General features: G+C 40.2%; 1 protein-coding gene across 2 annotated transcripts in view; it reads left to right on the top strand.

The window, feature by feature from the left end:
* PHF21B (PHD finger protein 21B) overlaps window positions 1-14,524 on the top strand; it is a 175,977-nt gene extending 161,453 nt beyond the window's left edge. For both annotated transcript variants that reach the window (XM_088055481.1, XM_088055482.1), the window contains 7 exons: window positions 1,656-1,732; window positions 4,422-4,476; window positions 8,221-8,243; window positions 9,548-9,706; window positions 10,395-10,470; window positions 11,599-11,702; window positions 13,925-14,524. In XM_088055481.1, coding sequence (XP_087911607.1) covers window positions 1,656-1,732; window positions 4,422-4,476; window positions 8,221-8,243; window positions 9,548-9,706; window positions 10,395-10,470; window positions 11,599-11,702; window positions 13,925-14,149 — 719 coding nt within the window. In that variant the 3' untranslated portion in view covers window positions 14,150-14,524. The remainder of the gene's footprint in view (window positions 1-1,655; window positions 1,733-4,421; window positions 4,477-8,220; window positions 8,244-9,547; window positions 9,707-10,394; window positions 10,471-11,598; window positions 11,703-13,924) is intronic.
* Window positions 14,525-15,217: the final 693 nt, after the last annotated feature.

Raw genomic sequence — 15,217 nt, 5'->3', positions numbered from 1 at the left:
ATCTATGTACATAGATGCATGGTATTTTTGTTTCCATAAAGTGCTCTCCCTCCCTGATGGCTGCAAAATGTGTTGTACATCTCGAGCTGCTTCCATTCATTACTCTCTCTCTCTTAATTTCCATCTATTCCCACTGCTATTACTTTTCCTCCCTGACAGCTCTTAAATTTTCTCTTTAACTTGGGACCAAGAAGGGCAGAGAGCAACAGATCCATCACTGTTGTTCTTTTATGAGATGCTTGGCCCAGTTACATATAAAGGAAACTCAGCTGCATTTGAATTATTTGTTTCTTTTTCTGGGCCACTGAAAGTCACAATCTTGTATCCCTGTGACCACTTCTGGAAGACTGAGCCTGTCCTAACTCCAGTTTTTTCTCTGCATTGCCATGGCAGTGCTGAGATGCTGCAAGCCCTGAATTCACTGATAAGGGTCCTGAGCCTGGCTGCAAGAGCCACAGCTTGAGCTCACACTGCTGAGACCAAAGGAAAGAGTCAGCCAAGGGCCACTTCCTCTGTTTTATCGCTGCACCAAGGTTCCTCTCCTTCTGAGACAGAGCAAGACAAAAGTATCACCACCATGGAGGCATTTAGACTAACAAGATCCTTCTGGTACCTCATTGCAGACTTTAACTTAAAATATTCACATAGGAAATATTTTGGAACAGAGCACACACTTCATGTCATGGGATGAATGCTGTGGCTCTCCTTGCTAAAGTGTGTCTGGGGCTTAGAATCAAAATAGTAGGCTCTAAAACACATGCTTGTAATAATCTCAGCATTCTGAACTGATGTCAGGAGCTGGAAAAAGAAATTCCATATGATGTAAATTGAATCCTAGCTCAGATCAAAGTAGCATTAAACCTACAGATTTCTGTGGCCAAGTAATCTTCTCCCTCTGTGTCTTTACAGAGTTGTGCACATGGCTAGTGGTTGCCAAACACAGTCCTCAGCACGTCCCATCTTCAATAGGTGTCACCATTTAGTGGAAGGGAATTGTGGAAGTTTAGTGGAAGGGAGAAATGGGCTGCAGTCCAAGGAGCCCATCTGTGTGCTGGTGTTTGCAGTGACACATATACACACATGGCTCATAGTGACATTTTGCAAGCTCAGGATCATGAATTCTGTATGTTGTATGCTTCTGGGTGGATAAATCATCACACCCTGGTCAGAACTGAATCCATCTGTGCCATTTCAACTACGCTTTTTCTAGCCTCCATGGAGAAAAAGTAAAATAAATTGAATTTCAAAGGTTCTCTGTACTTTCATATGATATGAACTAAAGGCTTAATTGCTTTAAATGCTTCCCTTCTGTTAATAGCAGACATTGAGAGTACTTTGAAGGCTCTCTGATGATGCTTGCTGAATATGTGTCTGAAGGGATCATAATAAAATTCTTGTAGGACAGCAGAAGTCTACCTTGAAGGAAGGAAAATCTAAAAAATGCCTGTGAATCTCACGAGGAAAAGCTTATTAATGTCAAACCTTGAACTGCAGCAAATATAAATGCTGATGAAACCCAATTATACTTTAGAAACTGAAACGGAACACAAAGCTCAAGGGGCTGAGGGTAAGATCATCTTGCTTAACAAGTTATATCTACATTTTTCACTGATGAATGAGAAAGACACAGTTCATGTTCCTTTCCATGGTTACAGAAATCCAGAGCAAGCGTCAGGAAAGAAAGAGAAGAAGCACAGCAAATCCAGCCTACAGTGGACTCTTGGAAACAGAGGTACTTTATCATTCACTTTTTTTACCACAGTTCTATTTCATATAATAAGTGTTTCTTACTACAAAAATATATATGAATGCAGAACCACAGATACTTGTAAAAAGATACTGATGTAGAAAAGAAGGAAAATAGCTCAGTGGCTAAAGCAACAGGTTTTCACCCCACAACATCACTTGCTCCAAACTAGAACTCATCTTAGTTTTAATAAAGACCAAAAGGACTAAATTAATGTGGGACCTAATTACTCTTTCATCTACAAAGGCAGTCCCTTTAGACCATATCTGGAGAACAGAAATGCTGCATTAGATTCAAATGTGCATTGCTATTTCTCTTTTCTTATGTGCTAAATAAAAAATGAAGATATTTGGTGTTTTATTAGTGACATTCAGAAAAGGGGTGTGTTGGCTTAAGAATCAATGTGGTCTGCAGGGGGTATAGAAATCTGCATAATAAATATAATAATGCATTATTAAAAATAAAATGCTCTGTATAATCTCCATTGTCTGTTACACTTACACTGTTGCATTTATAGAAGTATCAGAATTTGGTCCTACATAATATTGGATTACAAACTTGGTATAAAAGCAGCACATAAATAGGCTTAACTTTTTCTGATTTCTTTTTCTTTGTTTCTAAACTAACATATATGCATTTATTCAGCTAATTAAAATTTCACTTTTAAAATTTCAGCACACTTTGGGTTTACTGTTTGAACTTGCAACTGAAATGAAACTCAGTTGCAGCCAGCTCTCCATTTTAGCAAGGTTTCTCTGTGTTCTGAGTTCTCTAAGTCTAAAGAAAGTGATTGTTCTTTATTTAGGCATAAGGGATGCAGAATTTCTGGTATGCCAGTATTTCAGATTTCTATCTTTGTTGGCAGAAAGCAAACAGATGAGGCTAAGAAGAAACCCCTGCTGCAGTCAAACTGCCGAGTTGTTTGATTGTACTTTTTTTGATAACACTGGAGATTTTTATACTCCAGAGCAGCTCTGAGCACTTGAGTTCTTCAGAATTCCTCAACTATTTTCTTCAGTGCAAATACTGATGTCCATACGTGCACTATTTAACACTGTAGGAACTTCAGCCTTGTTAGCATTAAATCTCCTTAGACGTTTTGGTCCTGATTATTAAAATACTTGCAGCAGAGTATTGTGGTTGTAGCCAGCCAGATTGGTGTTTGTGACAAACTCTTTGGAGCAGAGGTGGAAGAGAAGATGGCCTAGGTCTGCTGCACCCCTAGTTCATACTTCTCATTATATCTATTCTCAAAAGCATACACAGAAATGAAGGATGGCATGGGGAAAGAAATGTCTGTGAAAGACTCCTGTGGCTGATCAGCTGTGTGCTCATTAGGAGCTGTCATTAAGTACTGACCATGGGGAATGTCATTCAAGTAAAATGGAGGCAGATGGTTTTTCTCTGATCAATTAGCTGCTCAGACTGGTTTGCTAATCAGTGAGTTGAGGTATTTGTGGCATTTCAGGCATTTTGGTGCAGTTTAGTCTTCTGAATGATCTTTAATGAATGATGGTTTAAATTGAAATTGCATATAAATTAAACCTTTTATTTGGCAACACCCCTCAAATTGGCAGGAGCTCAGCATTTGTACTGGTGATACTAACTTTGATTGCAAAAACGTGATCATGGTCTTATGTCTTCACTTGAATGGTGTGCCTTTTCTTTTCAAAATTTTGTTCTTAAAAAAATGAGATACCATTTTATTTTCCTACCCTCAGTCTTTTTTTTTCATAGGAAAGGGTTAAGTTTTGGGGTGGTTATTTTTTTAAGAAACATCTATTCAAAATTCATTAACAGACTGGCAGGCACCCATCTATAAGATAACAATTTGTTCACCACAGAATAAATAATTTAGTAGCAAACCCCCTCTAATTTTCTTCCAAGCACAATCTAACAATATCTAATGGAGGGAAATGGTGTTGTTTCCATTCCTGCTGTACAAGTTTGTTTTTGGATGGCTCAGAGGAAAAAGTTGGGGTTGTCTAGACTATGAATGAAGCCTGGCTTGCTATTGACCACAGCTTGTGCTGTCAGACAAGGCTGGCCATGGGCTGCATTTACAGGAGTTAAACATCTCAGACAGGTTTGTGCTGCTCTCTGTTTGTAAGTTTGGTGATCTCAGCAGATTGAAATCACTGCCAGCTCCTCAAGGTCCTGCACATTCACTTCTGAAAGGGAAATATTTTGCTAAAGCCTTCACTTGTTGCTTTCAAATGCAGTAAGTTGCTCTGAACTGTATGAAGGTGTCACAAAGACAGCAGTGCTTTTCCTGCAGGTGAGAAATCCATGACCATTTCTATATAAGCAAATAAAGATGTCACTTCACAGCAACGATTTTCCCTTATAGATGTTGTTGAGCTTGGAATTAGTTCTGCTGTAGTCTTGCTCTTACCAGCCCATGCAACATATCCTGCAACCCCATCAATAACATTTACAATTTGTATTTCTCTCTTCGTAATAAAATTTAATGCACAATAAACTGCTGTATGAAAAACTTGTTAGAAAGGTAAACCATGCACATGTTTGTCTGACTGTGTCAGTGGTCAGTCTAAGTAGCTTTTGGAGAGCTGGTTAGGTATGAGGTAAGCCCATGAAGATTGATAATCTGAAATGTAAGAGACAACCAGAGCACTTTGCAATGACACGGGGGTTGGTTTCTTTTCCCTTCTAGCGGAAACGCCTTGCATCGAATTATTTGAATAACCCCTTGTTCCTTTCAACGAGAGGTAAGCATATTTTTAAATGAATATACTACTATTCTAATGATATGTCAAAAATTTATTAGTAGGCATATGAGTTACTGTTAGGATGCCATAGGGCATTACTTTGTGTAATGCCCCTGTATTTTTTAATATGGAGTGAAAATAGTTTGTTTTCCTGCAAAAACAATGGAAGACTAAGGCTAAAGGTCACAATTGTATACAAATGGATCCAAAGCCTCTGCAATCAGTGGAAAATCTGATCTCTGGCACTTTAAGCACCATGCAGTGAGAGAACTGATTGAAGAAAGTAGTGTTGCCAACCCCAAGTGCTTAAAAATATGTATTGAAAAACAATTACTATTTTAGGCTTTTCATTTCCCCCTTTCCACCAGTTTTAAGAAACTGCTCTCCATCTTCAAGCACTAGAAATTTCCCACAACTTTTGATTCAATAACAAAGGCTGAAAACCACTTTATCTGATTCCAAGAGATAGAGCCATAAATCTAGATGTGATGACCTTGAAGATGCCTTCCAGTCTTGTATTTATAAGAACTTCAAATCTGAAACTTAACAGTAAATGCCTTGAGAGTTAACAGCTCAGAGGAGCCATTTGGGGATGCTGATGATTAACTCATGGGAAGGAGTGCATTTCAGGAAAAAATGTACAACACAGGGAAGACAAATAGTTGGAACATGTGAGATGAAACACAGAGAATGTTGAGTACAGTTTAATTCTTCAGACAAGACCTATGTAGTTTTTTAAGGAAGAAAGTGAGAAGCTTGTATTTCAGAAGAGGAGACAAAGCCAGTAAAGAAATTTGATTCTGTCCTTGCCCTTGTTTTGCCTTTATAACTTATTCTTTATTGAGATGCATTAGAGGTGAGGGAAGAGAGACCTTTTTCTAAGTTAAATATTATTTCAGTATTAGGAGCATTTGCAGCGGTAATTATAATTGAGACATGAAGTTTTGACAGTTTTTCAGTGTTTGCTTGATCTCCCTGTCAAGTGTCATGTTTAGCACTTGAGATTCACCTTTTTGCCTCTGCCTTGACTTCTTGCACCACAGGAGCACTGACTGAAAGGCACCAGTGCTTCTCTCTGCCTTCAAAACTTCATATGCCAGATACAGACACTTGGCCTACTTACCATATTCCTGTAATGTGTTTGGTCTCAGAGGACAGGAGAGGTTATTACAGCTATGATGACCTGCCTCTTAGCAGGCTCATGTGAGCCCCACTAGAAAGAATATTATTCCTGGCTTAGTTTTATCTTCAAAATTAAAATTGCAATTTATTGTTTGTGTTATTATAGCACTCGTTTTTTCCATGTAAACACATATGAGAAATCAGGACAGAATGGCATTGTTAGCAAGTTGTGCTGCCAGCCCCTTGGTGGGTTTAAGTTAGGGTTTGATATCTCTGACCTTACTTTCATTACATGTTTCTCATTTTATTTGCAAGCAAGGAGGCAAGTGATAGAGATCTACTGATGCAGCTGTCCTGGAGCTTCCTGAAAATCAGCAACCTCTCTCCTTAATCATTAATTCCTCTGAGTCCTGTGTCTTTGGTTTTTCCAGAATCCAGAATATGTGCTGGAGTTCTGCATATTCTGAGAATGTTGAGATGGACTTCATTATAGCAGAATTCCCCACCTCTGCAAGGATTCTTTTGACACCAGCACTGTTTTGCTGCATGCCATGCAAGCGCTGAACAGAAGGCAGGTGCTGTCCCAGATTGCTTGGCTCTGCAGTCATGCAGCTCTCCAGCTTCAGTGCAGAGATGGCTGCCCCTTCTCTTAAAAAATGCTCCTTTAAAAATATTGTCCTCAGTTTAATTTTTCAGCAACTAGAAGAGGGAAGTGGACATGTTTTAAGACATTTAAAACTTTGTAGCAAAAGTGAGCTGAAAAGACAAATAAATGAACTAGAAAAAGCCCCCATGATGTCCAGGAAACAACTGTCATTTCTGGAAATATAGAAGAGGACAATTCTTGTAAATTTTGATCAAAATGTTAATTAATCAGGATTCATTTATATGAAAATGTCTTATCTGAAATGAGGTCACATCCCCTGACATGTATCATTTGTACAAACGATTCAATTATCAAACCTCTGTTTATCTGACTAACATTTATATCCCCTGAGTAATCATGGTGTCATCCAGTGGTGGATCTTTGTGTGTGTATTTTTGGATATGAAGTAACATCTACACATTTTATAAGTCTGTGATTACAGGATTCATTGCCAAAGTGTACTATGATTGCTAGGGAAAAGTAGAGAAATTTATAAAATACAAAATATAGAATAAAATAAAAAATATAAAATATAGAATACAGTCTATCAGAGGCTGTTAAATATAAAAATGAAGATGCAAGCTCAGGGTTAGGGAAGCCCATAAACTGCCATCATCGGAAGGATGCTTCTGGATTTACTCAGTGATTGCCCTGTTCTTGCACTCTGTGCAGGAGTGGCAGCACTGTGTGCTGTCAGCAAAAGACATGTGGATTTACAGCCTGTGGTCCAAGTTAGGTGAAACTGTTTCTTTATTCTCGAGTTCCTCTTCCTACACGTGTGTGGGCCTGCTCATGTGTACATCTTCACGTGTATGCACACATCAGTGTGTAAAACCAGTGTGTAATGGTGGGAGGGGACTTCCAGGTGGGTCTGATATGAGGAATCACAGTGGGACAGCTATATTTCCACTCTCATCAGAGAGGGAGCTGAAGGAGGCCAGAAGAGAAGTATCAGTTTGGTTGTCTCCACTTAAACCCAAAGAAAGGCCTGTCCATTAAGTGTTTTTCACTGGGACAGTGTGCTCCATCCCCTTGCAAGAACCCAAGCAAATGGCTGGACCTGTGCCAGGGGCATATTAGGCTGGATATAAGGAAAAGGTTCTTCCTCCAGAGAGTGGTGGAGCGCTGAACAGATTCCCCAGGGACTGGTCACAGCCCCAAGGCTGCCAGAGCTCCAGAAGACTTTGGACAACATTCTCAGGCATGGGGTGGGATTGTTGGGGTGTCTGTGAAGGGTCAGTAGCTGGACACAATGATCCTGATGGGTCCCTTCTTAGCTTAGGATATCCTGTGATTCTGTGAAATCAGCAGCAAGAATTGCAACACTGTGCAGTTTCCATAAAGCTCTTAATTTTTTTTTTGCTTTTTATTTTTGGACCAAAGTGTGTTTAATTCCACAATTTATTTTTTAAATTTTTTTTATGGAAAGCTTGGCCTGCTTTCCAGTGAGCTCTATTTGTTCTTGTTCATATCAGGTTGTGAATACAATCATTACAGACTCAGTTCATCCAAAGGTCACTGGTGTTTGATGAGGAATTGATGACACATCAGGCTCACTCCCACAGGAGCTGACCATTTTGTCCAGGAATCAGCTCAACATTTAAATCTGTGCTCAATGATTAGCTGGAGACACCATTGCTGGTTCAGGGCCAGCCATTTCAACACCCAGCAGGCTGAGGTCCTTCAGGAAGACTTTTTGACTACTGGTGCATAGAGAGGAGCTCTGCATGAAAATTCCTGAAAATTTCAAATACTATGACCTTTTAGCATCAGACCTTTGGACATGGGATTCCTGCAATGTACATTTTTAAATCTGAAATGCTAATTCCACTGCTTGCTGCCTGCATTCATCTTGGCAATGTCCTGATCTCTTATACCACATTTTGATTAAAATTACTCCCAAAGATGAGAACTAGCAACTGCTGCAGCAATGTAGTTTCCACTAATCTGTTTTCTGCCCTTCTTTTATATGCTAGCAAATGAGGATTCATTCTGGAAGGTATGTGTGGCAAAGTTTGTGTATTAGCAGGTATCTTTCTCATCACTGTGTATTCAGTGCTTGCTTCTGATTACTGTAGGCACTCTCAAGGTACCTATTTGCAGTATTCTCTTTTCCCACTTAACTAAATCTTTGAGTCCCTAAGCTAGAATTTCAAAGAGATGAACTCTTTCACATGCAAGGCTTGAGTTTAGTCCCTTTGTTGATTCCACTGATTGAGAAATTGCTAGTCCAGATTTATGAGTTTAATGAAAATTTTATAAGAAAAATGAGTAACCATTCTAGTTTGTAAAGATTATATCTCTTTGCATTGCAGTTAAAATTCAGATTCTTTGAGCAGGTAGATTATAAAGAATAATATTTTGGAGAGTGATTTTTGACAGGACTGGTTTAGAATTCAAGATACAAGCCTGACTAAAACTGACATAAAACTTTGAAATTAATTTTCCTAAAAATGAAAACATGCTTTTGGAATTAAAAAAATTATATAATTACTATTCTACTTCCTGGAAAGCCAGTAGGAAATTTCTGATTTTTTTGTAATGATTCACAAGGCATGAGAGTTTCAAAATCAGTGTCTCCTTTATTGAAAAGAGTAATTAATGTTGCCATCAGATTAGCATAGCAATCTACTAGATGACACTGTAACTTTGTTGATGAGTCTTAGTTCATGTTATGTATTGCTTCAGACAAAGCACTAATCAGTCTTGCTGGAGAAAGGTTGTCAGAGCAAGTCTGAACAGAGAACAATTACTGCCAGAGAGAAAGAGGCCAGAGGAGTTCACAAAAGAGGGTATATAGCCCAAGGCTGTGCTCCAGCCTCCTGTTTCCACAGCTGCCCTTTGAAGCAATGCATGAAAAATGGAACATGTGCTTCCCCAGAAGCCTTTTCTTGCTTGCTTCCTTCTGTTTTGGGTATGAAGGACAAGTGATCCCCACATTAACTATGATCCAGGACAGAGCCGTGCGTGGGGATACATGTGTTGTAGTAACATACTGGCAAAGAAAAAAGTGAAATAATTCCTATGTCACAATCTAGCTATATTAGTCTCCTCTCTCCTGTGTTTGATTAGTTGGGGTTTATGTTTCTGTTTCAATTTATAGAACTTGCTTCTGGCTCATTTGTTGTTTGTATTTGTTGCTATCATATATCTATTATTTCTGTCTTCTGTGTCTGTCAGGGTCCTTTTGACAATTAGATTTCGTGTTTGAAGGAGCCTGTCTGCTGCAGTAGAGGCTTTGAATGCTGTATAGAGAGAAGTTCTCAATGGATTGACTTTACCCAGGGCACCCTTCTCTTGCAGAACGAGATCCATCATGATGAGCACTGCACTGCTTGCAAGCGTGGAGTTAACTTGCAGCCCTGTGGCACATGTCCCAGAGCATATCATCTCAACTGCTTGGACCCACCCCTCAAAACCACCCCCAAAGGGCTCTGGGTCTGCCCAAAGTGCCAACAGAAGGTAAGCTACATGAAGCATGGTATACCAAGAAGGGAAAATGGGAGACACCTCAAATTTGTGTACAAATCTAACCTATGGTCGTAGCTCAGTGAACTACAAAAGAAGTCCCTTCTAGACAAAGAAGCACAGAGAGGCTTTTAGTGGAGTTTTCAGTACTTATTTCTGGTATTTTTCACCATCCTAGAGTTACTACATACATGGAGTGCTGTAGCTTGCCTGGAATTGCTAAGAATTGTCCTCTTAAAATGTCTCTTCAGTTTCTTCAGCTCCTTTCTTTACAGTAACACCACCAGCATGTAGCTAAAGAATGTAAATCTTAGAGATGAAGGAGGCAGTGTCAGAAGACACTGTTCACCAGTGGATCTGAAAGGTGTGAGGAGAAACCTTCCTTTTCTTTAAATCACATTTGTTACACACAGCTGTTCATCACGGTTATGTGAGATAGGCTAAACTGTCTAGTTGCTGTGGACAATGCTGACTGCAAAAGTTAGAAGAAAATTACTAAAACACTAAAGTGTCACTAAAGTGTAGATTCTGTGTCATAGAGTTCCTTGTGCTTAGCCTTGAGATCACTTTTATGTTCTGCAACAAGGACCCAAGTTCTGGTCCTGCCAAACTGTAAGGCTGGAGCAAACATTGATATGTATTTTTTGGAATCCTAACCGTTTATTATTTCCTGGGCTTATAGGTGTTAAAGAAAGATGACAATGTGCCATGGACTGGAACTCTGGCTATTGTTCACTCCTATGTTACTCATAAAACAGGTAGGGATTAACTCAGCCACTTAGACGGGATTCCCTGCTCATGATAGGCAACACCATTTGAGTCCTTAGCTGAAATATTGAAGTAGTGTTATGATGCTTCCAGGTCTGATGGTGTAGGTCATAGGGCCACAAGTGACTAGAGAGACCAGACTTTTTCTCCCCCTTTCCCTTTGGTCTCCCCCTTTGCCATCTTCTCTCTGTAAGGAAGATGAGAGTGATCTCTCAGGAACTTCACTCTCTAGAGGAAGTCATCATCACAATGTTGTCTTCCCTGGAACAGGGCTGAAAGAGGATTTTGAGGCAGAATTATTATGAGGCAGAGTCAGCTAAGCAGAGCCATGTAATTGGGTGTGTAGCACAATGCCAGACTAGTGTCCCAGACACCACAGCAATACCAACTTCTATTTGTTTGTCCATTGGTGTTACGTAGTATGGCAGCCACTTGAGTCATATGCTGTGTGACAGCTGTGCATTGAGCATTATTCTTTTTTAATTCCCATTTGCACTCTTACATGAGGCTGTTTGGGGCATTAGATCATATTTGTAAGGACCTTTATGGAGGTCTGGCACAGTTACAATTGTGCTTTTCTGCCGGGGTCACTATTGCAGCTACAAGGGGCTGGCCTCTTCCTAAATACTATTCACCTCTTTCTTGGAGACCTCCAGGATCACATGTGGTCTAAGCATGTGTTTACATTCACCTTAACGGTACACTGTACCTTTTGGGTTGTCCTCCTGTATGCTAACCATTTACATAGACACATGCATAGAATCCCAGAACTGTTCAGGTTGGAAAAGACCACAACAAGGTCATTGAGTCCAACCTGTAGCTGATCCCACCTTGTCAACCAACCCAGAGCACTGAGTGCCATGTCCAGTTGTTCCATGGATGCCTCCAGGGATGAGGGCTCCACCACCTCCCTAGGCAGTCCCTTCCAATGCCCAACCACCCTTTTAGTGAAGAAATGCCTGCAAGCAGAAACTCCAGTTTCTTTGGCTGTACCCACTGACAAAAGGCTAATGAGACCTTTAACTCAGCATGCAAAACACCTGCTTCTGCTTTCTGTCCTCAAGTGCACAGTACATCCTTTTCTTAACCTCTGCATCCTTAACCTTATTGTTCCACAGTCAAAGAAGAAGAGAAGCAAAAGTTATTAAAGAGAAGCAGTGAGCTGAAGAGTGAGCATAGACAGTTAGAAGAAAAAGATCGAGTTCTCAACAATGCAGTGAAGGTAGGACACCTGATGGGGACAAAGAGTCTCCTGAGTTTATAATGAATTTAAGCAAAAAAAATAAGGTATTTTGTGGCTAGAAAATGATTCAAGCTCCCAAGCAATAGATTTTCAAGTGTGAAAGTGTTTCTCTCTGAAGAAGTACATGTGCATTTTCTTTACACACAAAAGCAAGTCACTCTGGCAGGCTGAAGAGGAGAAATCACTTGAATTCCTGTGGCAAAACACATACAAACAAAACTCCACAAACAGCCATGGCTGCCTTCCTTGTAGTTGCATCCATAGTTCTGACCTACCCAATAACTTCAAGGCACTTCCATCCTCTAGGTGAAAAGTTTAGTCACAAGCGTGTCCTTCAGTGGTAGCTGCTTGTCCATTTGCTCAAACCTCTTGATATCAAGTAGAAATAACCATCTTTACTGGATGTTGTAGCATCTCTCCATGACTGGACATGGACTATTTTGTCTTTCCAAACTCATTTCAAAGCTAAACGGTATCTGGAGGTGTCTTCCACACATATTGTGCTATGAGGATCAGTCTCTGGCTGAATGGGCTTAATTCAAAGCCTAATTCCTACTCTTCATGGCTGAAGGAACCCTCTGGGGCTATCTCTGTCCTGAGAGGTAGCTGTTAATTTGCATGGCTGCCTCAATAAATATTCAACACTTCCTTACCCTGGAAAAATCGAAGTGGCAGCTGCAGGAGTAACTGGTCACTGCTTGTTTCACCATTGCAGTTATCCAGAGGAGGCATGTTAAAATAGTTGTCACGTAAAACAGAGTGGAAGGAAAAGCAATAACTTATTAAAAGACATCACTGTATATTCCCTGTACATGTGTATAGCACTAATGGAGCCACACGTGTATGTAGTAGGTAGGAGAGTGCAGTGGGCTGAGGAATTTGGAAAAAGAAAATCTGTCAGCTATTAGGTGTGTGTCATGGCTGTCAAAATCAGTAAGATTTCTACCTAAGCAGAATCAGGTTCTTTCAGTGGGCAGCACTTTCTTATTTAAATGGTAATGTCAGCCAATGATTATATTTATTGGAAATGTATCCACTTGAAAGGAGAAAATAAATTAAAGGTGTGTCAGCACAGAGCAATTTCATTCTGACATTTTAAGAGATATTTATATGAAAAAGAACACTCTCATACACCCCACAGCTGCAATGGTAAAAACAGAACATAATTTATCTTTCATCTGAAATTTCATCTCTCTAAACCAACATTTGAGCAGTTCCACACAGTTGCTTTCCAAACAAGTTGATTTTCAGGTGAGCATTCCCCAGTTCCCCAGGACTGGAAAATACCCATCCCTGGACAGTCTGGACCATAGCCAAAGAGGAGGAATCTGCAGACAAGTAATCAGTTTGGTCAGAATCCTGGGCATTGTGGGAGAAGGAAAACAGGTTTCAGGTATTAGAGACCACTGTTCCCTTTCATCTTGCAGACAGATTCAGGATGTGGGTCTGTCCCTCACAGAAGAATGGGGTGGATGCAGCAGCCCGTGGTTGGGGAGGGGAAGGAGAATTACTGATTCTTCCTATCTCTTCTTGGAGAAATGGAGGGTTTGGGATGCCTTTGTTTAGCTCCTGCTCTCGTGCCCATTTGCATGGAGGTTTTTATTTTAAGCGATCACAGGGTGCAGTTTGGCCACCCTGAGGGATGAAAGCTTACTTGTGAGTGCCCTGGTGTAACAGTTGTGTCTTGGAGAAAGGTTTTCTACCAGAAAAATATTGATATCATGTTCAGTGAGATCAATGTATCTTCACAGCCTATTCCCTGAAATGTGTGGCAAGTATGAAATGCATCCTGGTGAGGGTCACCCACCAAGCATTTATCAGGGTCCTTTGGTAACAGTTAGAGACCTGAGTGGTGCCTTCTATATTTTCACTAACACAGCTATTGCACTGCCATGCCAGGCATCTCTGTGGAGTGCAGAAGGTGTTCCTGCCAGGCTGTCTACAGGATGGAGTCAGAAACATCCTCCAAATGCATTTTGCCTGGGAAGAATATTGTTCCCTCAGACAGCTGCTGCAATATGTGCAGCACTGCTGATTACTCCATTTGTTAAACTGTGGTTTTTCTTTCCCCAAAGGAGAACATACTTCATTTGAGCAGAATGCACACCCAAGGCACCAAAGGGTGTTTGGAGAGATGTTTGACACCACTTTGAATGTATTCTCAGTCTTTCCTTCTCTCTCCCCTTCTCTTTATTTGACAGAAATGCTTAGAGCTAAAAACCAGCCTGATGGCCCAGCAGAAAGGGACTCAGTCATCACTGGAACGTCTCAAAAGCCTCATTAGACTGATACAAAATGAGCAGATGATTCAGGTTACCATGACGACCACCACCACCACCTCCCTGCTGTCCATCCCCTGGATCAAACCCTCTGCTGCCTCTGCTGCCATGCACAAAGCCTTGCAGCCATCACAGGGTAACAACTGACAAGAGTCAGCAATGAGAAACTTTATGCATGTGAGCAGAGGAGAGATGAAACTGGAACAAAGGACAGAAGGAGCAATCTCAGTTTTGATACACTTAGAGACTTACAGACCAGTCAGCCCAGTTTGTAGGTCACTGTGGCAGCAGGTTCCCACAGAGCGGGTTGTGCTGCAGTTTTGTATTTGCCAAGACCTTCAGTGCTTATGACATTTTGTTTTGTTATGTTTGCCTTAATGTATTTATGACTGAGGATGAACAGGAAAAGCATGGCTGATAGGAAGCAGGATAGCCTTTTTTGGTGGCAGACAGGCTTTCTGTTCTAAGGGAAGAGGAGATAGTGAGGTATTAGAGAAGTAGTTGGGCTGAAAGCTAGGTGTGTGTGGGGGAATCGGTGAGATAACCAGAAGCTGAGCTACTTAGCACTTGACATGGATTGTTTTCATGGAAGAGGAACAAGTTTGGCCCCATTGATTCAAGTGACCTGGAGATGGGGTCGCTGTGACCAGAACAGCATCACGGACACTCACAGAGCCTTGGAAACAAAAGATCTTTTTTTCCCATATTATTAGACTTGAGAATTGCAGATATTTAAATAAAGAAACTGTATGAAGTTAGCATTTCTAGTAAAATATTGAAGTATTTTCATGCTGATGCTTCTGTATATGCGTTCTGAAATGTTTAAAAAAATACGACTGTAAAACTCCTTTTGCAGGTCCTTTTTACTTATTTTGCTATCAGTGTATTTTTCTCATGGAGTTTTTGTGCAAGATTTAGCATCAACCATAACAGTGGATATCTTTGACAGTTTGGGTTTCATTTTTTAAAGAGATTATTTTGTGGATTTCTGTCTTTTTGTTCATTTTGGATTCTTTTTTAAAGAAAAAGCAAATAAATATTCTGGCTTTTGTTTCTTGTCAGTACAGATAATATGCCAAAAAGAAAACTTTACCTTTTTGTACTGCATTTTTATTGTTAAAGATATGTAACAAGATTTTTTTTGTGTTTTGGTTTGGTTTGTTTTGGTTGTTTTGTTTTTTGGGTTTTTTGTTTGTTTGGGGTTTTTTGTTTGTT

The sequence above is a fragment of the Pseudopodoces humilis genome, chromosome 5 (genome assembly GCF_049639895.1).
Source record: "Pseudopodoces humilis isolate 2021_Gansu_Grassland_sample_001 chromosome 5, ASM4963989v1, whole genome shotgun sequence".
Taxonomy (NCBI): Eukaryota; Metazoa; Chordata; class Aves; order Passeriformes; family Paridae; genus Pseudopodoces; species Pseudopodoces humilis.
Note: the sequence above shows the minus strand (reverse complement) of the source record. Positions and strands in the feature narration are given on the sequence as shown.